The 26,441-nt window shown below is 45.7% G+C and overlaps 2 protein-coding genes across 2 annotated transcripts; both read right to left on the bottom strand.

The window, feature by feature from the left end:
• Positions 1-883: 883 nt before the first annotated feature.
• Positions 884-26,441, bottom strand: LOC119457045 (uncharacterized). The gene is made up of 7 exons (XM_049669190.1): positions 25,759-26,441; positions 25,503-25,691; positions 24,641-25,435; positions 17,730-17,879; positions 15,696-15,826; positions 1,631-3,182; positions 884-1,031 (listed from the first exon to the last, which is right to left on the bottom strand). Exons 1-7 carry the CDS (start codon positions 26,265-26,267, stop codon positions 884-886), a joined length of 3,474 nt encoding a protein of 1,157 aa, XP_049525147.1. The 5' UTR covers positions 26,268-26,441.
• On the bottom strand, positions 15,604-25,502 carry LOC119456385 (acetylcholinesterase). Its single transcript, XM_037718107.2, has 3 exons — positions 24,641-25,502; positions 17,730-17,879; positions 15,604-15,826 (listed from the first exon to the last, which is right to left on the bottom strand). The coding sequence occupies exons 1-3, from the start codon at positions 25,474-25,476 to the stop codon at positions 15,628-15,630; spliced, it is 1,185 nt and encodes a 394-aa protein (XP_037574035.1). The 5' UTR covers positions 25,477-25,502; the 3' UTR covers positions 15,604-15,627.

Raw genomic sequence — 26,441 nt, 5'->3', positions numbered from 1 at the left:
CACACGAGATGTAGTCGATGCCCCATTTATTCTTGCATTCCAATAGTTAGGCACTCTAGAAATTCAAAGGCAATCTTTCTTATCAAATTGTACGCGACGCATGCGCTAAGTTGGAGAATTATCGCGATCGTCACCAGAGTTTTCAGTGCTCGACGCCTCCCGGTGACATCGTGGGCGGAGCCACCGACTTGACCTGAGGGAGCCTTCGGCTCCCCCGGGCCACAGTTTCTCAGGACTAAATAAAGTTCTTGTCACTGTCACCGTCGACGTCGGACTGCATAAACTGGTACTGGTACCGCTTCTTTCTGTTCGATGACAGTTGAGCATGCTAAGTGATTCTCGCCGTCACCGAACGCCTTGTCCGATCATGTTATTTTTTCGCGTGGCACAGCTTGGCCGCGATAAATACTTGCGTATTCGCTTTGTCTCATATTCGTCCATACGCCTCCAGCCGTAAAAATGAAGCTGCATTAACGTAGTTAGTGTAGCATTTGTTTACAACGGTTATCATCTATTCCGGATTCTCTGAGCTGTCCGTAAGGAAGCCACATAATTATAACACGTTCTATGAATGCGCCGAAAGAATGGTGAGCCATTGCCCTTATCAAAACTATACAAAACTGCGATATACACCATCAATTGCCCTCACGCACATAAGAAAACTGAAGTAACGAGAGCAGTTTAGGCATGTTGGCACATGTCGAAAAAGTAATAGCGCTAAAAAAGGGCAGAGGAGGTGACCCCCAATGTCCTTGTCTCGCTGCTGTGCGGTTGCTCTTTCTTCACATAATTGGTATTTGCTTCTACAGAAAGAACTACAGATATGGCATAGGGCAGGTTGAGAAATGGTCATATATGCAAAGAATACATTTTACATATAATTTTATTCGTGATATAGGTAAGGCTTCCATAGTTCGCATCGCTCGTAAGAACTTCCGGTGGTGAAGTTGTTTGGACGAAGAAGCAAGCTTTGGTACGTGGGCGGAGCGTAGGACGGCCAGGAAGTGATAGCCTGTGGTGAACCTGGTTTCCTGTAAAAGCATAAAGAGAATTCACGCGAAGTCAAAAAACTTGGTCAGAAAATTTACGCTTCAGTCTTGTGTTGTCAAACGAGAGTATAAAACGCGCACCTCAGTAAGCTGTCCATTTATGATCTCACATTTAAATTGTTTCGCTTACTGAATACGAGATTTCATTGACCTTTATGGCTTACGCGTTATTCTAGTTGGGCCGCATGCAGTAACTTCTAAGTAACATGATCTAATAATAAGCTGTATCTGCTCGTTACACACTGCTGCTTTTCTGTACTAATTCTCTGCTGGCATGTAAAATATTTGACTGGGGGTATGTTTCAACCCTCAAGCGATTTTGGCAACAATAAATGCCTCATGTTAAAACCGTTGTATGCCTTACGCGCATGCCCCGTGGAAGTACTCGTAGTGATAAGTCGCATAAACATAAATAAGAGAGGTGGCAAAAATGTACGCCCCCCCCCCCCCCCCCCCCCATATTTTTTTTTCTGCAAGCTTCACATTTTTTTTTCGAGTATACGACCATCGTTAAGCGTGAAATAGCTGTGTGTGCATTAGCAGAAGGGGAATTACGTACTCTCCAGTAAAGGGACACTCACCCAGATTTCGCGAACTTGTATAACAGCTTCATCAGCTCATCCGAGAAGCTTTCCTCTTCTTTAGTAGGGTTGACGGTTGAAAGCAAATTTTTCGCTTGCGAATCGAAAACGTTTGTGTATTTGCTATTGTCAGAGACTTGGGAACCGCTTCCGTAGAAGAAATAGATGTCGTCGGAGTGCGCCGCACCGAAGCTTTTTGGCCAGAGGCTAAACGACGGTCGATGAGCGAAGATGTATTTGTACGTCGGAATACCTCCTCTTGCTATTAGGTTGGCGAAAAAGTGAGTCGGACATTCGAAGAGGGAGTCGCCGACGACCTGCGAGAAAATGGCGAACACGGAGTCGCTGTCATGCTCGACGTCGTAATCTCCGTAATACTTGGCCACAATTCCTCTAGCGTCCTTAAAGGGTATCCCGAACATCGTCGCCATGAACGCCATGACAGCGAGCCTGTAGTCTTGTTTGAGGACGAGGTCGATTTGCGGGCTTAGGTAACGGATGTTGTCTACAAATAATGTACCCTCGTCTTTGGTTGTCCCTAGTAGAGCACTTTGCACGTTCAGTCCAGCCCATGTAGCCGCCACTTCAGGGTCGTCGGGCATGAAGGAACCCCCGAAAACGGGGAAGAACGCCTGGTTAGCAAGGTCCTGCTTCCTCACGGCGTCCATAATTACTGTAGCGTCTATTTTTTTCAGGCAAGCTACTATGTCGGCTGCCTGTTCATTCGCGAACCTGGTAGCGTTGTAACAACCCAGTGCTCCTGCCATATTGCGCATTTTGGCGACGGAGCTCTGAGCTCGCCAAAGAATGGAGCTCAAAGGAGTTCCACTATGCATTACCACCTTGTTAAAGAGTCCGCGGCTGTGGGGTGAGATGGCATGGAAGCCTACCGACATTCCGCCAGCGCTTTGTCCAGCGAAAGTGACGTCATTACGGTCACCGCCAAAGTATGCAATGTTTCTCTTCACCCACTTCAAGACGAGGTTCTGGTCCCACAAGCCGTTGTTCGCGGGGGCTTCCTCGGTGTTGGTCGTCAGGAAACCGAAGATGCCAAGTCGGTAGTTGAACGTGACGAAAACCACGTCCGCCTTGGAGACGAATCTTTCCATGTCGTACACGAAAAGACTGGAGTCTCCCCACTGGAAGGCTCCTCCGTAGACGAACACAATTACGGGTAGCCTTGCGCGGCAGCGTGGCCGCCTGCACTCCCGAAGTGCGGGTCTCCATACGTTGAGGTAAAGGCAATCTTCCGAGGACTTGTCGTTGTGCAACGTGACATTTTCCATCAACCTCAGGTCTAGCTGACAACAAGGAGTCGGCTTTGTCGTGGCGTTGAACACTCCTTTCCATGCTTTCGCGGGCCGAGGCTTCTGGAAACGTAGTTCTCCGACGGGTGGCTCAGCGTATGGAATACCGTAGAAAGCATCGACGAACTTGTTGTTCACGCGGATTCGCTTTCCAGAAACGAGTCCCGAACTTGTTTGCACGACGGGGACGCCAGCAGCGGCATAATATGTGAGCGTGGTGCACAATACATAGAAGAGCAACATTTCTTGGCGGCGCAATAAACGCCGGCCGCCAAAACAGGAATGATGGGGAGAGGGACGGTGCGTCGTGTCTTCTTATAGCGAGACGTCGCTGGAATTTACGAGTGACCTTCCTTTTTTATATATTTTGGGACTTTATCTGAACAAAGCTGTTTGTGTTTCATCGGCTCTTTCTTCATCGTTATCTTGATCTCTGATTGGAGGCCCAGTGTTCATTGAACCCAAACACGAAACCATGACGTCGAATTGGGTCTTGAGATTTGCCGAAACGACCATGGCTCTGCGAACCACCGCCGTTATAGTGGCTAGTCAAAACCTAATTAAAATATTGGGACGTGTGTCCTCAATATTGAACTCAAAAGGTCACTAGCTGATGTCCGCTTGGAACGCATGCCAATTATGGACCAAACTAGTTTTTCCTCGTGATGGATGTTGGCATTCTTGAATAAACCATTTGGTAGGCTAGAAGACATCCCGCTCGAAGATATCTGTCCAATAGGTTCAAAGCATGGAGCCACTTAAAGCGTTTTACAAAAAGAGAGGTGGACAACTTGACTCCGCGACCTGATCTCAGACTGACTTAGCTGAAAAATCGTCCTGTCCTCTAATTGCAACAATGGGTAGACCAATATGACGGCTAGAAAACTCTACACACTGAAAAGGCCCTTTCCGCTTCTGTTGTTGTTGCCTCAAACTATGGCTCGTACCCACGAGGGGGGGGGGGGGGGGGATAGGCCACACTAGGCTAATTGCAAAGTGCACCAAACAAAATACCAAGAGGGGTACAGGCAAATATTGAAAACGAAGAATTAGGCAACTACATGCTAACACAAATCTTGAGAGGGCCTATCCATAAATTTAGGGAGAATAAATAAATAAATAAATAAATAAATAAATAAATAAATAAATAAATAAATAAATAAATAAATAAATAAATAAATAAATAATAAATAAATAAATAAATAAATAAATAAATAAATAAATAAATAAATAAATAAATAAATAAATAGTGTCCGACGGTCGGTACTCTAGCAGCGAAACTTTCCTGACGCTTCAATGAACTTGTGTAGAGCAGCAATTATCGCTTGCTTTTTTGACCGCCGACACGGTGACTTCTTTCTTTTATTCCTTTTTTTTTTGTTGCTCTGTAATCGACCCTGATTCTCAAACACGCGTCTGATCTGCGAGCCTGATTGTGGGGCCATCTTTCTCTTGTTTTCTGTTTTTATTTTCTGTTTTTGGTTCCTTTCGCATTTTTTACCTGTTTTTAAGCGGACTTAATTTAAAAGGGGCTCTCGGGTGAAAGCACTATTTATGGTTTTATACATGTGAGCCGTTGCCTCCGCTTTCCAACCGCACGTCAACCATTGATACTGAAAGGACTCGGCGCTGCACACGTGGGCCGTAGGGGTTTAGTCCCCGAGCGTCGGTCATACGGTATACTGCTGTCGAGGTCACCTTCACGCTGACTCAGACAGCTGATATGCGAAAAAAATAAAATAAAACGGAGGTCACTGATCCCTACTCGCCGAGGCAACTTCAATGGTGCCTCAGCGACGACAAATGGTACTTCTTAGATGCCGTTCATTCCTGTTTCAGTTGGGGTTCAGAATCAAAATTCTTGCACTCATGATGATGGGCCTTTCAGTTAATGAAAACGGTTGGCGACAAACATCTTTATATCGAAAGAGAAGGGGTAGTTCAATGGTGTGAAGCAACGTTGCCTCGTCTTCTGCTCAAGTAACGTACGGACGGTCACGTATCGGAAGGCAAGAACCTTTCAAGGTGTTCGCAGTAGCTCATTTCGTTATGTTATTAACTCTGAAGTAACCCCAAGGAAAATTATTATGGGGAAGGTTTCGGCAAGTCATTTTTGTGTTTCTTGGGGGCTAGGGGGAGAGGTTCTTCGGATTTTTGAAGGTGGTACGCATTTCATAGGCTATACGTGTAAACCATTCCTCCTATGCCTCGAATGATTTCTTTTAGACGGAACAAGCCACTATTTCCAGTGGGTGCATTAGAGCAGCGCACCAATATTGTGTACTATGCAAAATAAACCACATCGGCGTGCAGATGCCTCTGTTCACATTGGGCCTCTGTGCCTCACTTAAGCTAGCGTAATAGTGCATGTATCTTGAAAAAATTTGGTTAGCGAAAAACCAATCCGATTTTATTGTTCCCATGCCCTAATGTTACATCGCTTGTTGTCACCCCCCCCCCCCTTTTTTTTTTTGACAGGAATATAAGTGTTATTGTACGAGTTAACTTATCACCTTACGTTACTCATCATTCTTGACCACTGAACTCACGCCAGTTTATTACCAGACGCCTTGCAGTGTGCTACATGCGTTTAGTTGGAAGCTGAGTGATTAACGTCCTCGGTTTATGCGAAGCCGGGCCACGGCTAAGCACATAAAGGTTTAGTCGATGACATGAGTATGATTTGTCCGAAGCGGGAAAGAACCGTCTGACAAGAAGCATTTTTCTCGCAGCTGTTCTTCTTGCAATAGTTTGCACATGGCCCTCATCTGAGAACTTAGCGGATTTCGCGATCATCCTCGACTGACCCAGCGGATTACCATGCGTGTGAATGGACGTCAGATAAGTGGACTTTTGGAAGAGAGTAGTTGTCATTGCCCGGAAGCACTAACGTATCCTCTATATGTATAATAAGTATTGTAGACACGACTGGCGCACATTTTAATGTGCACGGTAGAGAACAGGATATTGTGGATTAGTACGGAGCCTCGACTATGGCGTCCAAGGTGTAGCTCGAAAGCTAGCCGTAAAGCTCGCAAATGACGGCAGCAAAGGTCTTGTTACTTCGTAAGTGACAAATTATTAATTCCTCCATATTTGAGTGCACATATAACAAGGACACAGCCTTTACACCTAATATTTCAGAAACTGGCTTCTATAATATGCCAAGGTCCCTGAAGCCCAATGAGGCTCTCGAAGAGGACAGCATAACAGTCGCCAACAACGGTGGAAGGTAGGGCGAGTTGGTCATTTCAGTACAGCGCGAAATACGAGGACCCGAGAAAGAAAGCACAACTGCACGCTGCTCTTACCACTAGCCCATGATCGTTTTTTTTTCCTTGATCGCACGCATACTTCTTTGCTTCTAAAGGCAGCAAGCTCATGTCACCTTCAAGTGTTCCTCCCCGTGGTGACGGCTCGCGCTTTGAGACACCATGTTAGACTGCACTATCTCCGGGACCAGCCAATTTTCCTAGCAATTTTCTCGTAGCAGTTGACGCTACATAAAATCAACTTGTACCGACGTTGTACCAACTTCATGATTGACTAAGTAATCATGCTTTAACATTTGCTCACCGGAGTTAAAATGCCATCGCAGTTTTAACATACGCTACATGCAGGGTTGCCACCTATGCCGATAAAAATAACTAGGACATATTCGGGGGGAGAGGAGGGGGCTGAGAAGCACTACTGCATGAAAAAATACTAACAATATCAATGCAAAAAGTGGTGATACGCTGAGTACGAATTTTACATGATAGACATTTATTGAAGGAAAATTATTTATTGATATTGTTACGTTGCGGAAGTCACATATAAAGATTTATTTACAATATTTATAAAGAAGGCAACGATGTACAAAAAAGATGGCTGTCGAGACCGATTACGCCTCGACACGTGAAATCGTCGTCTTCCGACATTGGCGCCAGTCTTGGTTGCACCGTAACATAAGCCCCGCCTGTAAAGGCGCCGTCTCGGCGCCAGCTGTAATGGAGGTGAACTGACTGGCAATGTTTCCAAGAGACGGCGGATGTCAACAGCTTGTACAGGAAGGAGGTCCGGTGCAATCATCTTGCTAAGTTGCATGGGGCGATAATAACTGGTGAATGGCGGTCGTCGAGGGTAGGAGATAGGGCGGTTATTACAATGGCGAGCAACGTGACCGATACGCTGGCAGGCAAAACAGATTGGCCGATCATCTATGGTTCACCACTCGGCTGGATTTCGGTAGTGTGCAGGATACCGCTGACCATTGGATGGGCGAGGAGCACTAGAGAGCTGTGAAGCGGCAACGGCGCATACAGAATGAACTCACTATCTTGATTAGCGTGTTCTTCGCGTACTATTGCCTGCACAAATGGTACTGTAGGCATGTTGTTCGGCTCACTGGGGCGGGAAAGAAAGGTTGCAGGAGCCATGGCTTCAAGTTCGCGCCGTACTATCCGCGTCAGGTTGTCTGATGATGATGGTCGCTGCATTCCTAGCATGTCGTCACAAGAGGATGTCGCAGCGGCGGCACTTGTCCGGCTCAAAGCGTTGACACTCTTTTATGTCCTGTACTGCCTCACAATTTTTGCACATGAGCAGGTTGAAAGCATCGACAGTGACCCCCTTCAGTACATGTCCAACCTAGTCTGACTCGACCATATCACTGTCGGCCTTCCGGCACACAGCCAGGACGTCCTAGATGTAAGAGACATGATTCTGAGGACGTTTGGATGCGGGTCGCTAGTTCTTCCTTTGCGGCGCTCTTCCACCTGGCGGGACGGTCGAACAAGTCCCTCAGCTTTTGCTTGCACGTGTCCCAGTCGTTGAGCTCTTCCTCGTGGTTATCATACCACACCTTTGCTGTGCCTTCTAGGTAGAACGCCAAGTTAGCCAACATAATCGTTATATCCCTCCACGCTCATACGTGGTGATCCATTCTTCCACGTCGAGGTGGTTGGTGCCGCAGAACGCTCCTGGATCTCGCGGCTGAGCCAGGACGACCGTCGGGGTTGTAGGCGTTGAAGTGAGCCGCGCTATTTCGGGACCTGTTTCGTCCAGCGTCGGCGTCGGTGTAACCGAGCGAACGAGCACAACGAAAGATGAACGCGGATCACAGCGGGGGATTAAAGACGCGAGGAGGAAAGCGGGGGTGGAGGGTATTGCGAAAGCGTGATGATGATGATGATGATGATGATGATGATGATGATATGAGATGCTTAATGGTTCAAGGGCCAGGTCTGGCCAAAGAGCGTGAGAAAAAAAGCGTAGTCTGGCGACGATGGCTATACGAGATGGCGCCAGAGCAGCGCACGTCATCGGGGAGGCCTGTCAGCGGCGGCTGCTGTGAATCGCGCCCACGCGTCACCCACGCGCTGGCTCTCGCGATCTCCAGATTAGTGAGCCAGTGGCGCCACACTTCGCTCTATGTGCAACGTGCCGCACGACACAGGTTGTCCGCGCCATCCAATATGTCGTGAAATGAACACACGTATAATATAGAGCTGTCCCCAAATTTCGCAATAGGGAGAATCGTAATCGTCGGTGAATTTGATGATTATTATTATTATTATTATTATTATTATTATTATTATTATTATTATTATTATTATTATTATTATTATTATTATTATTATTATTATTATTATTATTATTTACGCGACAGCGTTAAGGGCCCCGTGTCGCAGAAAACCCGTCGTCGGAGTTGGCGTCCGCAACCGAGAAAATTATCCCCAACCACTGCAGGCCCTCAGAATATATTTAGGTATATGTATATGCCACGCCTTCTTATATGACGTGTGGTATCATCACCATCATCATCACCCTATATTTATGTCCACTGCAGGACGAAGGTCTCTCCTTGCGATCGCCAATTACCCCTGTCTTGCGCTAGCTGATTCCAACTTGTGCCTGCTAATTTCCTAACTTCATCACCCCACCTAGTTTTCTGCCGTCCTCGACTGCGCTTCCCTTCTCTTGGTATTCATTCTGTAACTCTAATGGTCCACCGGTTATCCATCCTACGCAAATTACATGGCCTTCCCAGCTCCATTTCCCCCCTCTTATTGTCAACTAGAATATCGCCTATCCCCTTTTGCTCTCTGATCCACACAGCTCTCTTCCTGTCTCTTTCGTTTTTTATTACCTAAGGTAAATAATAATTACGGCCACTCTACCCTGAAGTTTACAGGCACCTCAGTTTCGAATAGGCTTGATAGTAACCTAACCACTCTAAGAACATTGCACACATTTCTTAAACAAATAAAGCACTCACTTATTGACAATGCATAGCACTGTTCATGCTTGCACACATCCTCCCTTTTTCTTTTCCTCTGCTGATATTTTTTGATGATGTGAGGAAGAAAATTGGTAGAAAAATTTATTATTTATGTGTCAAATATTTCTGTACTACTGTACTTTCTTTTGTTTTTGCTTTTTGCTTTTCTTTATTTTTAGTTATTTCAGCTGATTTTGTTTTATGTGATTTCTGAGTATAAAATAACAGCTGCCATAGAAGTGCTTTTTCCTTTATAACAATCGGTAGGGACCCTTTAACAAATTTGTTGCCTCCCCAAAAGTGTGTACTTTCCAATTGTATAGTTTACTTATTTTAAATAAACTTTCCAACTTTCAAACTTAACGTTAGGCCTAACATTTTTCGTTCCATCGCTCTCTGTGCGGTCCTTAAATTGTTCTCGAGTTTCTTTGTTAGCCTCCAAGTTCCTGCCCCATATGTTAGCACCGGTAGAATGCAATGATTGTACACTTTTCAACGACAGTGGGAAGCTTCCAGTCAGGATTTGGCAATGCCTGCCGTATGCAATCCAGCCCAATTTTATTCTTCTATAAATTTCTTTCTCGAGATCAGGGTCCCCTGTGAGTAATTGACCTAGATAAACATATTCCTTTACAGACTCTAGAGGCTGACTGGTCGATCCTGACCGCCTTGCCATATCGGTAAATCAGACGGCTCGCTTGATACACAGGGTAAGCTGACTCCAGATCATTCAGGCCTACGTACGCTTTGCCATCCTGAATTCGCAAGGCTTATAAGACCGCCCTGGGACTGTCCTCCCTTGCCAGAAGCGCAAAGGACTGCGCAAATATACCGGCTTCAAGGAAGCATCGTATCCTGGACCGCATTGGCCACAGGGTTTCTTGACCCTGCCACGATTCCGCCAGAAATTAGGAGGAAATTCCTCATCAAGCCAATGCCAAAGAACATGTTGGCCGGCCACCACGATGAAAGAAGAAAAGCGAGAGCAAGGACTCTCCATAAAACTGACGGGTCTAGGTTACGTAGATTCAATTTCTACTTTGTTTTCGCACTTTCACCACAATTCATTTTCAATCGTAGCTCCTACAACGCTACGACTGGACTGTCATTAAACCGGGGAACCCGGGGAACGAGGCTGCTTCTCCAGCATCACCACCTACTAGATGAAGGTCCTCAATCTTGTGTAATCCTCTCCATTGTTGCTCAATTAGGACAATGCATCTGCAAAACCGAAGGTTGCGTAGATATACGCCATCGATCCTCAATACTAATCCTTCCAGTCTACGAGAGTGAATAACCTTCTAAGCATGCAGTGAATAGCATGTGGAGAGATTGTGTCTCCTGCCTGACCCCTTCTTGATAGGTATCTCTTCTACTTTCTTGTGGAGAACCAAAGGTAGAGCTATGGCAATCCTTGTAGACTATTTTGCCAAGATATCACGTATGCATCCTCTACTCCGTTGATTCGTAATGCCTCCTATGACTGCTGATATCTCTACTTAATCAAATGCTTTTTCATAATCTATGAAAGCCACATAGAGAAGCTGATTGTACTCCGCAGATTTCTCTATTACCTGGGTGATGACATGGATATGATCCATCGTAGAATATCCCTTCCTGAAGCCAGCCTATTCTCTTGATTGACTGAAGTCAAGTGTTGCCCTGATTCTATTGGAAATTATCTTGGTGAATATTTTATATAATACTGAAAGCCAGCTAATGGGCCTATAATTCTTCAATTCTTTAACGTCTCCCTTCTTATGGATCAGTATAATGTTGGCGTTCTTCTAGCTTTCTGGTACACTTGAAGTCGTGAGGCATTGCGTATAAAGGGCCGCAAGCTTTTCAAGCATGATATCTCCTCCATCTTTGATTAAATCGACTTTTATTCCAAATTCTCCAGCCGCTTTTCCCCTGGTCATCTCTTGCAAGTCCCTTCTAACTTCATCGCTAGTTATAGAAGGAACCTCTGTGTCCATTTCATCACTACTTCGAATGACGTGCGGTATAAGCGGGTGATATATTGCCACACCATTCTATCACCAATGTTTCTCAGGCTTTTTCTTACATTCTTTACAAATCTATTCCTCGGAATTTTGAGAATGACAACCCACAAGCAAATGTCATGAAACAAAACACCCACAGCGCATGCCTTTTATGTTAAATCTTGCCAGACTGAAATATTAAAAGTGCGAAAAAATAAGGGAAACCTGAAAATAATGTAATTCTTCTGGCGTGGTTGTGCACTATCTACGGGTTCGGCCCACACAAGAGGCCGCGATTCTACCAGAAAGCTCGCCTTCATGCATAGCGTTCGCCGCCAGCGTTTCCCGGTAACTATTACGGTTGCATAATCTGCAGTTTTCGGGAAGCGCGGGAATCAGTCAGGGATTTTTCAATACTATTGTTCCGTTCTTCAATGCGAAGCTTAAGTGTCTTCCAAATTTTCTTCTTCTTCTTCTTCTTCTTCTTCTTATTATTAGTAGTAGTAGTAGTAGTAGCAGTAGCAGCAGTAGCAGTAGTAGTTTGTTGAAGTGGCTGTTTCCATTCGTTAGATGACAAGCAAGGGTGTTTGTTATATAAATCATGTCACAAATGCAGGAATATACAACGCTGATTGTAAGTGAGCACGGCGGCATCCATCTGCAGTTGGTTCTCGTGCACTCAGAGAGCTTCGGACTTGCAGGAAATAATAGCCGGACAATGTGCCAAATTTTGTACATGACCATTGAAGACTTCGATTTTTCAGAGATGTTGTTTATCTGGCGCAGCCGAGAATAAAAATTCGACGTTACTGTCATGATGACCGCATATATGTATCAATTATTCTTGGAAAATCACAAGAAAACGATCATAGCAAGCGTGCTGCATGATTACGTGTCATTGAGAATGCGCCAGTATGCAAAATAAGAAACTGAAAAGCGGCGGACAAAACTAAATATTCGGAACATGTCAAAACTGGTGTAAACTAGCGCTTCGCAACAAAATATACGAGCAGGGGCTCCGGAAGTATATCTGACGTTGTGGGGGCGACGTCTGGAGGGCTCATGTCGCACCGTGTAGTTCACCTCTCTCTCTTCTCTCTCTCTCTCTCTCTCTCTCTCTATATATATATATATATATATATATATATAATCAACAACGATTGACGAAGCGCAGTGCAGAGAAATGAAAGCTGTAGTCTGATTCAAAGCGTGTTCTATACTAGGAACAGGCTTACACTGACCTTTGTTATCTTCTTATCATGGGCTTGGATAGGGGCAAGGTAAAAGGGAGAGAACGAGCGGTATCCTAAAGTCGTGGAGCTGAGCCGTGCTCCTGCAAGGGCTGCAGAATAGAGCGCCAGCCTTCTCCTCCTCGAGAACCACTTCAGGATGGAAGATACGTCGAACCAGACGAAAACAGGCAGCACTCTTGACGCAGAAAAAGCACCGACAAAGAAAGTCTCGGAATTCCCAAGCTTCCAGGAAATTTTCTTTCGTTTGTTGAACCCTTTAACTATTCAAATGAATCGCTAGCCTCACGGTAGGTGGGGGGGGGGGGGGGGTAAGGGGGGGGGTTCGAACCTGAAGGGGGGGGGGGGGTTGTTTCGAACCACTGGTTTTTTCGAACCTGTAGAAGTGACTATCCCCCTACCACCTGGTTCCGGAGTCCTGCGCTTAGTCGCAACGTCTTTATATCCCGCCGTTTGTGCCCGCCGTGGTTGCTTAGTGGCTACGGTGTTGGGCTGCTAAGCTAGAGGTCACGGGATCAAATCCCGGCCATGGCGGCCGCATTTCGAGATTTCGGAGCACATTTCGGTCCACTCAGATTTCGGTGCACATTAAGCAACCCCAGGTCGTCAAAAATATTCCGGAGTCCCCCACTATGGCGTGCCTCATAATCAGATCGTGATTTTAGCACGTAAAACCCCACAATTTAAAAAAAAATTCACCGTTTGTTTTCATTGTGCAGTGAACCATTGAAATGCTATTCAGTTTATAGCGTATTCTAAGTGAGCTCGCAAGTTAAGTACCACGCCGCTAATAAAATAGTTTGGTTCTTATTTTTTAACAGACTCTTCGTCTGTTTCTTGGAGCTCAACAATAATTGAGCAAGTGCTGACCAGGCCACCCTGCAATTTACTTGCAGCTTCGGCGTAAAGTAAGTTTGCTCAACCTCAATATTACGCACAATGACATGTAAGCCAAATATTGTTGGCACTGTATGCAATCACCGGTAGGAATATTCAAGCTTCAGGAAAAATAGATGCGCGTCTCACGATCGGCTACCTTTGCCAGTCATATCGAGATCGGCCGCGCCATTTATTTTTAAGCTCCATACAGCCTGGTACACTTATTTTCGTATACAAGGCCGGCTGAAAGCTTCAACATTCTATTAAGAACATAAACAACTTTTAACGCCAGTAAATTTGCGATAATCGCCGACCTTTCGCAGCGCAGCGAACGCTTTCGAAGTGCTTATTAGGCCCGTAAGACCGGCTCGCCACCTGGCGACATTCGCATAAACGCGAGAAGAACGAAGACACGCTCGCGGTGCTCGTTTGGTCTCCTCTCCTGTTATATCAACGTGGCCAAGACTCTCCGTATTGATGAATTGCAGCGCACTGCGCAAAGCCGTGAGTTCTAATGCAGTAGACGTCGCGAGATGCGATGTTTTGAATCGTGCTGTAATTACTCCTGTCGATATAACCACACCGCCGCGAGAACTGGTCGATGGTCGATGTAGTCGAGCCATCAATAATGGCGTGTGTGTGGTTGCTTGAGTTCTCGTAGAAGAGAAATAAACGAAGTTGCTTTAGCGCAGACTGTGGTAGAACTGACCTTTTCTGAAGTCCAGGAATCGCGAGTTGAACTTGACGGCTCAAACACTATGGAGGAAACAACGGCCTGGCCGCTGACACCAACGCAGGCCGTGGTGTAAGCGAGGCATGGTGAGCACAGGCAGTTGCACTGGAAGTCGTGCATGTCCTTTCGATGTGGAGGCTGGCGAGGTGCTGAGAAGGGGACCGGGTAAGGTGCCTGCCGTGCGCACACATTGTCTCAACGGCAATGCGCGTCGTGATTGTGTAGTGTTGAACAATGGCAATAGTAGTTTTAGCCATTGAGGCGCTGCGCGGTAAGTCAAGGGATATCCTAAGAGCTTGGATTTCGATGCCCTGAAATGTACGCAGCTTCGTTTTGCAGGTGTTGGATATGATATGTAGGTTGTACCGCAGGAATCCAACAAACACTCTGTACAGCTGAAACATAAAGAGTATAGACACTCCCCAGTTCTTCCCTGCAAGGAACTTGCACAAACGACAAATAGCAGACAGCCGTTTTTTACGTAGTACACGTGAGAAGTCCAGGACATGTCTCTGTTAATCTCAACTTCTAAAACCCTCTGACTTCGGCTGGGCGGTATTATTTGTCCGTTGATTTATACATATCCCGCATGCACGGGTAAATGCCTCCACTGCGCACTTTTCACGTGACATCTCCAGTCCTTGCTTACAAAGGTAGCATAATGTCAAGGTGGCTGCCTTATGAAGCCGAGCGCGAGGCTGAAGCCGTGTCACAGCTAACGTCCAAATACAGATGTCGTTGGCATAACCATAGAGTCGAACGGAGCTGCGGATGTTGTCGACGAGGATAATCAGGACTATAGAATGAAAAAATTTCTAGAGCAGGAACAAAAGAAATAGATTGAGGTCAAGATCAATTATCCCCCCCAGGTACGTGCGACCAGCACTCTTCTCATGTATAACTTACGGACATGAGGCCCATGCCTTTTAAGACAAAATCACTATGATCGGGTTTTACGTTTTTTTTATTAACTTCATACTCAGGAAAACAGTGTATACCTGTGAACCAATTACGTAAAGACACACTTAGGAACCAATGGAACCCCTCCCATGTCGCATTTCTCGCCGTCTTTGAGGTGACTTGACTTAACCAATTAAGGGTAGGATGATGTGGGCAGAGGCTGCATGTCTAGCAACAGTGTCGCCTAGTGGGGCAATATCATGCAAGTCTGGATCCACCTGCTTTTGCACGACAATCTCACTTGGTGACTCGATTTGAGGTTTGCTCGACTTCCCCAACATGCCCTCCGCGAGGCAAAGCCTGAGTAGCCATAGCAGTGACATCATTTTTAGAAGCCGATGTTCTCACTGCAAACAGCGCAATGAGGAGAGCATGAGTGCGGGAAGTGGCGCGGCTCGCTTGTTGGATATTTAGTTACTGTATATGTCTCCTAACTTTGGGAGCCATATGCAGTAACTCAAGTTGGATACCGCTCTGATTGTGAACGCTGTCGGCCGTTCGTGACGTTGTAGACGTTGCCCTGAGTACCATTGCCTTCTTGTACAGCTGGCGTTGGCTAGCTTGTTGCGCTGCGGAACAGGCAATGCAAGTAGAAGGAGACGTTCGCGGAACTCCTCTTTATCACCACCGGTAAATCGTAAGAAAGGCGAGGACAACAGTAATGAGACTTGATGGAACATTAATGGTACTCGATGATGGTCGTTTCTTGATGACCGAGTTCAGCTTGTCGGGGTAGAACTTCGGCTTTGGCGTTTTGCCACTGGGTTTTCCGGTAGTGGTTTTCTGGGATGCTGGGTGTGATGAACTATGCGATGAGGACCTGAATTAAATAGAAGCAAACGTAAAGAAATTGTGAGACGCTTCTTGTACTCACAGGACGTGTGATTGCGCGCGCATTGACTGACTCACACGTTGATTCTGACAAGATCAGAAATGTTACCAGTGCTTGTCCCTCGCCCTTGTGGCAGTAATGATATGCCACGTGATAACTTATTTGTAGATCGCAAGGCAACGAACTGGTGACATATTTGATAGTGACCGGAAAGACGCCACTTACTCAAGTATGTATCTTGTGACCCAGCAAAAACCAGAAAAATTATTAAAGTAGAGTGAAGCAAGATGAATTTGCAACAATAACGCGTTTACATAATTCATTCAATGACTTTACTAAAACGCGTGGTCATCACTTACATTAGCAAATAAAGTTAAAGTAGATATCCAAACTATTGGTGACGGAAATGTATGCGTGGCCATATCGATGGTTCTCTCTGTCGCAGGTGTTTGCATAGTCTAGCGAAGAAAGATAGACTACAGCTGTACTTTGCAAAATGACAAACAAAAACATCCCAAAATTGAGGAGACACCTGCCTCTCGTCGAGATAACAGACATCTTCAAGTCCTAGCTGCTTGCTGGCTCTTAGCTGTTGATTTATCTTTCAACACTTCTGCGAGTCTGTCAACGGCCACCATATTATTGTTCACCGCCTTATATTCACCCATATATTCGCCACACGTTGACGTTCTGCATCGGCTTCTGCATCTGCATCAGCAACTTTCTACGTCATCCCATACCTCGAGCATCAACAACAACCATTCTACATGGTTTGGACAGCGCGAGCTATGCTGCAATAGGGTGTTGAGTGCTGTTGCGTCAGAAATACATGCGTAGACCTCGCATAGCTATCAGTGTCCACGTACTCTGCAGGAACAGCCAAACGCTTAAGTTGCGTGATAGCCAAGCGGTTAGCGCGTACGACTCCCAGCTTAACATTTCTACAGCTGAAAAAGTTCAATCCATGGTGGCAGCAGTGGGTCAAACGAACTTATAATTCCAGGCACATTCCTTAGGAAATTCCCACCGCAACCTGCTGGTGCGGAGCCCATGTCCGCTCCAAGCTGCTGTGTTCCGATGGCCAGTAAATCGATGATCGTGACGTCAGCCGCCCGCTAATTTATTCTGGAGGAGTCTATGCAGTTCATGCCGCCGCAAGAAAATCGTCCCGAGTGGTTCGAAAACTACCACTCTTTGCGGTAAGAAAAAAAATCGATTTCTCTGGCTCCGATGTTATTTACTGCTACAACAGTATCCTCCCACAGTTTGATACTGCCATTGTCTAAATAAGATTAGGCTTACGGTATTGGCGCTCCTTGTATTTCGATATGTACCGCTGTTCATGCATTAGGCCCTTAGTGCAATCACATCCTGCAATCGATGTTTTTCTTAAGTAGTCCGGACAGAGCTTTTTAAAAGTTTGTTACTGGTCTTTCATACCCTACGCTTTAAAGTCGGTTTACGCTGGCCCAAATTGCAAACACTTGGAAGTTGGGCAGTTCGATGGGAATATGAATGGATTTTTTAAATATTCCCTTTGAAAGAGATTGGTATATAATTACGCCAAGCTTTAGTGATTTTTTACTTTTCTGCTGCATCAATTTCCGGCTCTTGAGGTCATTAGTATATGTTGCAAAATAATCCACTACTCTAATATTTTATATTATAATAAACAGTATTCCTTTCATCTTGTATAAATGCCTTGCTTATACGTTGCCAATCTCCCAGCGGTCGTTTGCTAGTCACCACTGCTTATTATGGCACCTTTGCCCAACTATTCCCCAACTGTGTGTGTGTGTGTGTGGGTGGGTGTGCGCGCGCACGCGCGCGCAACAATTTTGGCTAACAAATTATAAAATATTTAAACGTTAAATGTGGTTGTGTGACTTACTTGCGCAACAGCAGTGGCTTCCAGAGGTTACAACGTGACCTATGCTGCTCCGCTGTCACGTTGAAGCTGCTCGGCTTGAGGGTTACAAGTAGCGAATTGCTTGTCGTGTGCGCCGGCCACTTGTCTCCAGGCGTCACCATTGTAGGCGTTCTGGCAAAGAAGAGAGACAGCGAACATTGTTAGACCCAGAGGGAGGACAGTTACTCGGATGTCCAAAATCCCGGTTAACAGACGAAATAAATTCGTTGCTGCTAGCACTATTCACTTACCGCAGCAAGCGACGTCCGCTTTATATCCGCGAATTTCCTATCACTCTATACGATTATTCATGGTAACCTCCTACGCTTTGTGCCCCTATTTAATGTCATATGTTGCGATACTGTGCGTGACCCTGTCACAAATACTAGGCGCTTGTTTTTTGTGGTGAAAGCAATCCACCGCCAGTTCACTGGTATATAACGCAGCCATGGCTTCCTGCCACAGAGCGTGAGGTAGTAGACTTCATTCCAAGCAATAACATTCACTTTTAAAATAAGAAAGGAGGAAACTGTTTGAATATGCGAATGTGATGAAATTTTCAGCACTCGTTTACAAGCCCCTAGTCGTCGCAAGGTAAATGCAATGTAGCCTTACATAGTTGAGGAAAGCACAGGAACGAAATGCAAGACCGAAGCACATGCATGTAACATCACGCGTGCAATTTCTTTCACTTAGATCCTCTTGTGAGAGCACGAAGTTGCACACCTTTGGCGTGGGGGCACAACCCCTTACTAGAAAAACAAAACACCAATTTGAACCCCCCCTCAAAAAATAAAAAGTGCTGCTTGATTAAGCATACTGCGTTACTGTTCGCGATCAGGATTGACTGGCCGAAATTTGAATACCTCTTCCTTGAATGTGTCCATATTGGCGTGGCAAAGCATATAATGAAAGCCGGAGTCTTCCGACACGAAGTGTATAAACTATACCATACAACCCATCGGTTTAAGTGTATAATCGGGAATCCTTTTACCCGACGAGTATGGAAGGAGCAACGAGTCTGGGGAATTCTGACTTCCATGGTGGTTTAGCAGTGGCTATGAACACATATCGTAAATGAATTATTAACGTATAGATAAAATGTAGCGAAAATGGGAATACTTAGTGACGCATTACGATTTGCACTCATGCCAAATAGGGTGTATCTTTGGGCGAGACGGTAATCCACGAAGAGTAAAAAAATTGGCGCAGAAAAAAAAAAAGACAGGGACAAGGCCAAGATAAAAATTAGAAGGGAAAATCTGTACGATAACACAAAGGGCAGTGCCTTACTATTTGAGGCTCGAGCTGGTTGCCTAAGGACAGAAATGTACCGGAGCAAATATTCGCAACAGGGTGAGGTTTCGGTACGCTGCAGCAAAAACCCGGACACCACTAATCACATCCCAGTAGATGGCGAAGGGGTCCACCCAGTGAGACCCGTAGGTAACGTGCACCTTCCAGAAGCGCTTGAGTTTAAAGTGGACGGAAGCATCAACCGGTCAGCAGTCGAGATAAGCAAGAGACGTTTAGAGTATTGGTGGGAAAAAAGCACGGAAGAGATTGATACGACCGGGTTCGTTGTAGGAATTGGTAGCGGTAAAAGGTAGATAGAGAAGTTTCGAGCAAGGTCAAAAAGATCAAGATGATGCATATACAAAAATTCTAAAAGAAAAGCATGTATAGCATACCTGATTAACTCACGCAGGCTAAGTGACTATTTGTCACAGCCTTGTTTCAAAGGGGATACCAATAAATCATCACCGTCATCATCAAGAAGACAAAACGGACGCCTGTTATTTTTTTTTATGAATTTGTTCCAGACTTTCATTTTTCTCCATTTTAACTTTTGTTGATCGTTATAAAGACCAAAGTCAGAATACTAAATTCAGCTTATGGTGCGTGGAAGGTTTCATACTTTCAATTTTCATAAAATGCACAAGAGCTGCCAGGATTTAGATATTAATAAATTGCAATTGCTATACTGAAAATCTGTTGGGTTATTTTATTGAGACGAAGAATGTCAGAAGTACTTCTTTTATGGCTCTACTCTTCCTGCAAGGTTACTTTTTTGTGGTTGTGCACCACCCCGTTCTAATGTTTCTGCAGTAAGTACTTTTCATTACAGGAGGGGGGCGAATATTAACTTTTTGGAATACGAATTGCATATCGAATCGAATACGAATAGTCAAACGCGGACACGCATATTTGCAGCAGAGTATTTATTTCGATTTAATTTGGTACCATGCATGTGCTGGCTAGGGCAAAAAAAAAAGAAAAAAGAAAGGGGCGACAGCTAGCAATCAGAGACATAGGATCAGTTTTAAATACGTATCACTAATTTGTATTAAAAAAAAGAACTGCAGGAGTATGTGCCTGTCAAATTTAGACCATGGTTGCGAACAAGCTGTCTGATAAAGGATGGGTGTTGTATGACTAGTTTTCAGAAAACGCAAAATGAGCAGTGGCCGAAAATATCAGAAGTAGTAGGTAAATAAATAAATAAATAAATAAATAAATAAATAAATAAATAAATAAATAAATAAATAAATAAATAAATAAATAAATAAATAAAGTTTGGAATCGACTGCTACATAAAAAACGCGAAAAAAAGTGGGGAAGGGGGGGGGGGGGGATGGGTTAGGGTATTGCGGACTCCACCGCAGTGGGGTACCTGAAACGTCATGCGCGTTCTGCAGATGGGGGGTGTATGGGTAATAGGGTACAGAAATGAACGTTAACAAATACACAAGTGACATTTATTAACGCATTGAATGCCAACAGGCTTCACCTAATTCTTTATTTCGATACAGTTAGTTTTACGGTCTACTCTTGTAATCGTGCTCACTCCCTAATTGTAGTGGGCCCGCTGTGGTGAAAGGTGGTGGGCGCGCGGATTGCCATCCCTCTGCCTTGCTGTCCGAGTTTGTCGGCGCCATTTCTAGAATGTACGTGTCGAACGCGGGGGCGTCATAGCGGAGCAACCTTCAAAATTCGGCAACACATTGCACACTTGTAAGCCTTGTAACTGCTAATGAGCACAGGTTTGAGTTTGATAGATTTTACCTTCTATGACAGAGTGGGCTCCCTCAAAGGCGACCATTCAGATCGACAAACGTACTAATTCCCAACTACGCCTCCCTGAATGCCGAGCGAGAGGCTAAATTTCACTCCGATTGCATCATGCGTGACGCAACAACGGTGCTATCTGTTCACACGACACGTGCATGTTCGAGTACCGGCTTCTTTGCAGTAAGCATAGTTGCTAGTTGCAGTATTACATCATTAAAGATGATGTATTGTTGCATAATGGCACATTTTTGCAATTTCTTGCATTATTGTTTTTTTTTTGGTTCTATAGTCAAACATTAAATTTCTTTCTCAACTCGCTATTCCTTTTATTCACGTCGAATTGTTTATTCATAAGTAAATTACTGCTCGTTATCTTCACGTTTATGCACTTCTTGACTGGTGCCGTCACTGGCTGTCGCCTGACTGTTCAGTGCCTGTATTATCGGTGCTGGTACTTTCCTGTCCACAAGCGATAACTTCTTCTTCCGTTCTAACGTAATCTGGTCGTAATGCCACATTTCTAAATGACTACCGCAGAAGATAAGCTCGAGCTCCGTTAGCCCATACCCGCCGTGGTTGCTTAGTGGCTATGGTGTCGGGCTGCTAAGCACGAGGTCGCGGGATCAAATCCCGGCTACGGCAGCCGCACTTCGCTGATGCGAAATGCGAAAACACCCGTGTACTTAGATTTAGGCGCAGGTTAAACAACCCCAGGTGGTACAAATTATTCCGGAGTATCCCACTACGGCGTGCCTCATAATCAGATTGTGGTTTGGCACGTAAAACCCCATAATTGAATCAATTTCTTTGTTAGCCCATGTTAAAAATAAACAAATAATAGCCATACAAAGAAAACTTGAAAAAACACGATGTCAGAACTTCGCACCTCTAAATGTCTGACTATGTGGTATACTTATAGAATGCGACATCTCGGCAGCTGCGCGTGCAGGCGTCACGCGCGACCTTGCCCTCCATCATTTATGAAAATGACGTTTTGTATATTTCGTATCGCTTACAAATTTGGGATTTCGTGCACACTGTGACGGGCTCGTGTGCGCTTAACACACCTTGAGTTTTTGGTTAGGTACCTTCGAAATGGGCGAAGCCCACTTACAATTCTATACATAAATGCGTGACCGATAGTGGGACCGAACGTCTCCGTTTCAGCGAAGCAGCCCAATGCTCTAACCTTTAGGCCATGATCGTGCACATGCTTCTCCCGGGCCGTAGTCCCTCTTTGAAACGCCCGGCGCGCGCGTCACGTGCTAGCTTCTCGCATTCTTCCTTCGTGGCAGCTAACACTTTGAGGCAGTGGTAGATTTCACTGCCTTCAGGATCGGCCCACGTTTTTCGTCCGACGGAGACGTACAAAGTGTGTGTACAATGTGTAGTTCGCCTATGATGCTGTCGCATTAAAATAAGTTGTTAACGTGTAGGTGCGAAACGTTTGTCTAGCACTTACATATTCAGTGGATACCGAAGGCGAAGATTAGTAGCGTAGCGTGCTTATGTTAAATAAATGTAATAGACAAACTCGAATAAAAACTCAATAACTAGACTTTGCCGTAAACGATTCCGGCAGGGGTAAATCCTCCTTGCGTTCATGATGTCTGTGTCCAGCGTTCTTTGACATATTTTGTAGTAACATTTTCCTTTACCAAGCGAAGAGGAGTAGCTGGCGCCACCTTAAGGCCCCAACCTCTCCTATTACATCATCTCGATAAAATAACAAATAAAAAAAACTATTTCAAAATGCTGCGCGAGTTTTTTTGACATGACGATGTAAATGATTCTCCTTTTTTATATGGTTAGCTCTGCAGAAATATTGATCCCCTCCAACCACCGCTGTATCTTGTATTCTTGCCAGCTTCTCTTGCGGGTTACGTAGTCTGGGCACGTCAACCCTTAGCTGCTAGCGGTAATGCCTGTCTGGATAGATGCCAAGCGCCCCTGGGAATATATACAGACATGAAATGGCCACATGCTCAAAAAACAAACTAGCTGTTAATGCTCTTCTCAGTTTCTTTAGTTTTCGTGCTGTTCCTTTTTCTTAACCCCTGCTGGTTGCAGGATGTCGCAGTGCAAAAACATTATCAGTTCAAAGTGGTCGCACGCTCAAAAGCGTTCGAGAATGTATTGAAAGAAAAGTAAGCTAAATTCCAGGGCACAGTCTTCATTTGCACAATGCTACAAAATTAATTTTAAAAAAGCAGCATAGTCTGTAAGAGACACGACAAGCAACGCCTTAGTGAGACGCTGCTTCATTTCAGAAGTGAAGTTTTATTTACAAGATGTGTTTTAGAATTAGGGTGGTGTAATTGTGTCTGGTGTTCTCCCTTGGCAACATGAGCGTAAGTTCTTGTAATGAGAAAATGACTTTGTTGGAGCGGGCGCGATGACGATTAACGCTGCGGCTAGGAAGAAACGAGCTTGGTCTAAGAAGTGAGCAAGGAGCATTTCATTATGAGTATGACAGTGCAGCACAAGACGAGGACAAAGAAGTAAACAGGACGGGTGCTAACTCACAAATGTGCCCAGCTGCTACACACAATGCAGCTCAACCTTACAAATGGCATGCGAGAATAAAATGCGAATAAAGAACAAAACAAAATGCAATATGAACATTTCAACAGCAAGACGATAAAGAAAGGGTTCATTTCTGAAAGAACAACTGAAAAGTACTAATATGAACCGCCCCATGTATAAATTGCATGTAGCTGGTAGAAGGAAGTATTATACTTATCCTCATCGCCTGAAGCAAACATCTCAACTTTTATAGCAGGAAGGCGTTATTCGCGTAATATTCGCGTAAAAGATTTATTCTTCATTAAATTCCCGCTTTTCGAACCGCAGTAGTTATACTGTCTGTATTATTTTCTTCTTACTTGCGCAGCCTCCTGCAAATCCCATAATTTTTTGTGGTTTTTTGAATAGCTTGCAGAAACAAAAAGTTGTCGCAATTTCACCTGAAAGGCGAAGCATCAATTGCGATAGCAAATTTGTAGAGAGCTATACGGAGTAATGATATTAGCTTTATCAGCTGTATAAACTTGGACATGCAGCAGCACCGGCAACACGCAGAACTGTTGTCGACGCCGTCGGCGTTATGCCCGCGTTCGCTCAAAATGCGTGCGGCGTTGGTGACTGTTGCCGGAGCCTCTGATATAAATAGGCACTTGGTGCCGCAGCTAAACGTCGCCTCTCTTCCCTCCCCCCCCCCCCCCCCCGTGGCCTTTCGCACGTAGGAAGAGGTGCGTTTGCTCTACATATATGGTGATTGTAAAGGAGGAAAGAGACGCCTACTTCTGCAGCCCTTAAGGGAGCACGGCGCAGAACGCGCGTTTGTTCTCCGCCGTGCGTTCACTCCCCGTGAAAGCGCGCGCCCCTCGCGCCCTTTCACTCGCACATACAGCGTTCGGCGACAATTTCATCTCCATTGACGTCATACGGAACCTCACGGCGACGGCGACGGCGACGGCAGAAATCTGCTTTTGAGTGTCCATATAATTGCTATCGCAATAAAATTAGGCAACCTGCTTTCTGCTAATGGTGAACTAGTCCAAAAGCCGACACATGTCATTATGTTGCTGTCCTGTAGGTGTTTCTGCCAAAAAGTCTAAAATAAAGAAAAAAAGAATGCTACATAGGATTTTAGATATATTGTATCGTAGTTTACCTTAAAATGTCTTGCGTCAGCATGTTAATTAGCCGGAAGCGGTACTGTGATAACTGAATTAGCTTATATGTATTTACCTCTAATGTGGCAATGAAACCATGGGAAGGTTTTTGATAGAGGTAGTTCTACCCCATCACGTACGCACCCGTGTTTGGCAAACGCCGTCCAACTTGCGATTATCTGCTTCACGAACTCTTCTTCGGCAGGAGTATGAGTGTTTTTGAGAACCAGGTCACGAAGTTCTTGCCCCACCGAAGGAGTAAACAGGTTCTCGTCCTTGGGTAGTAGTAAAGCGCCCATTGTGTAAGGCAAGTCGTCTGCGTGCGTGACGCCCATCCATTCGGGCCAGTAGCTGTCCGAAGCTCTGTGGGCGAATAGGTAGCGATATGCCTTCACCCCTCGCTGGGTTGCCACGTCCGCGAACATGAGTGTTGGGCAGTAAATTGTGGCGTCAGCGAAGAGTTCACAGAAGATATCGATGACGGATTTTTTGTTGTGCTCCACGCTCTGGTCGCCAAAGTAGGCAATCGTAATATCTCGAGCGTGAGATAGCGGAATGTTGAACATGGTCTTCAGTGCCAGTGTCATGGCAAGGCGGTAGTTACCCGAGATGTAGTCTTCAAACTGAGGCGCAACATTCCGTATATTGTTGAGGAATACTGTGCCTTCGTCCGTCGTCGTTCCGAGCAGGATCTCTTTTACGTGCAGGTCCGCGTACGTTTCAGGATCCAAGGGGTCGTTGGGAAAAAACTGGTCGCCGTAGACCATCGGGAACATTTGCTTGAAGGTGGTCTCCTCCTTCAGTTTGGCGATGATGACGTCAGCCTCGACCTTCTTGAGGCAGTTGACAATGGTAGTAGTCTCCTCTCTCCAGTCTTTCGAGTTATCAATGCAACCGTGCGCATTGGCAGCGTTGACAAATTGACCAACCACGTTAAAACTCATGGTGAGAAACAGCGATAGCGGTGTGCTGCTCTCCATAATGATTCTGTTGAAGAGGCCCTTACTTTGTTGCGACGTAGCGTGCAGGCCGGCTGTGATTGCAGCCAGCGCTCTGACCCTTCAGTGTCACCATCGTGGGGTCACCGCCGAATTTCCCGATGTTCTTTTGAACCCATTTCAAGAGGAGAACCTGATCCCAAATGCCCATGTTACCGGGAAGGTCCGGGTTCTTGGCGGACAGGAATCCGAACATGCTAACCCGATAGTTAAACGTGACGAAGACCACATCCGATTGAGCGACGAACACCGACGGGTCAGTGCAGGAACAAGCTCGAGTCTCCCCACTGCAACGCTCCGCCGTGTATGAACACGATGACGGGCAGTTTGGCTCCGCACGATTCGGATCGGGGGCAACTTGACGATGGCCTCCACACGTTCACGTACAGGCAGTCTTCGGTGCTGGTGTTGGAATAGTATAGGCGTTTACCTGCTAGGAATGGCATGTCCAGCTGACGGCATGGAGGCGGCTTGTTGACGGCCTGCAGCGTGCCGTCCCAAGCGTCAGCGGGCTGCGGCTTCTCGAAGCGGAGATTGCCTGTAGGAGGCACCGCGTACGGTATGCCGAGGAACGCGTCGACCTGTTTGCCCACCACTGTGATCCGCTTGCCAGCGAGCAGTCCGTTTTCTATCCGCACCAGCGGAGCCTGGGACTCATCGGCGCGGCTGCCATCGAGGCACGAAAGGCACAGCACGACAACGCACGACACTAGCAGAGAGGCTAAGCTTCGCTGTCGTCGGTGCTGTCTACGAAGTGGCTGCCACGACTCCATCGCAGGCAACAGGAAAGATCACACACGCACTCTAAGGAGAATCGCTTCTTCGGCTCGTCATGTGTGCAAGGCAACTGGCTTGTGACGATCGCCAAGGTTGGAGTCGGCGCGCCGGCAGCTTTCCCCCCGCGACGATATCCGGCGATGCCACCGCGTGGCGCCCGTAATCCTATT

The sequence above is a fragment of the Dermacentor silvarum genome, chromosome 6 (genome assembly GCF_013339745.2).
Source record: "Dermacentor silvarum isolate Dsil-2018 chromosome 6, BIME_Dsil_1.4, whole genome shotgun sequence".
NCBI classification, from domain to species: domain Eukaryota; kingdom Metazoa; phylum Arthropoda; class Arachnida; order Ixodida; family Ixodidae; genus Dermacentor; species Dermacentor silvarum.
The sequence above is the reverse complement of the archived record's forward strand: the minus strand, read 5'-3'. Positions and strand labels throughout refer to the sequence as shown.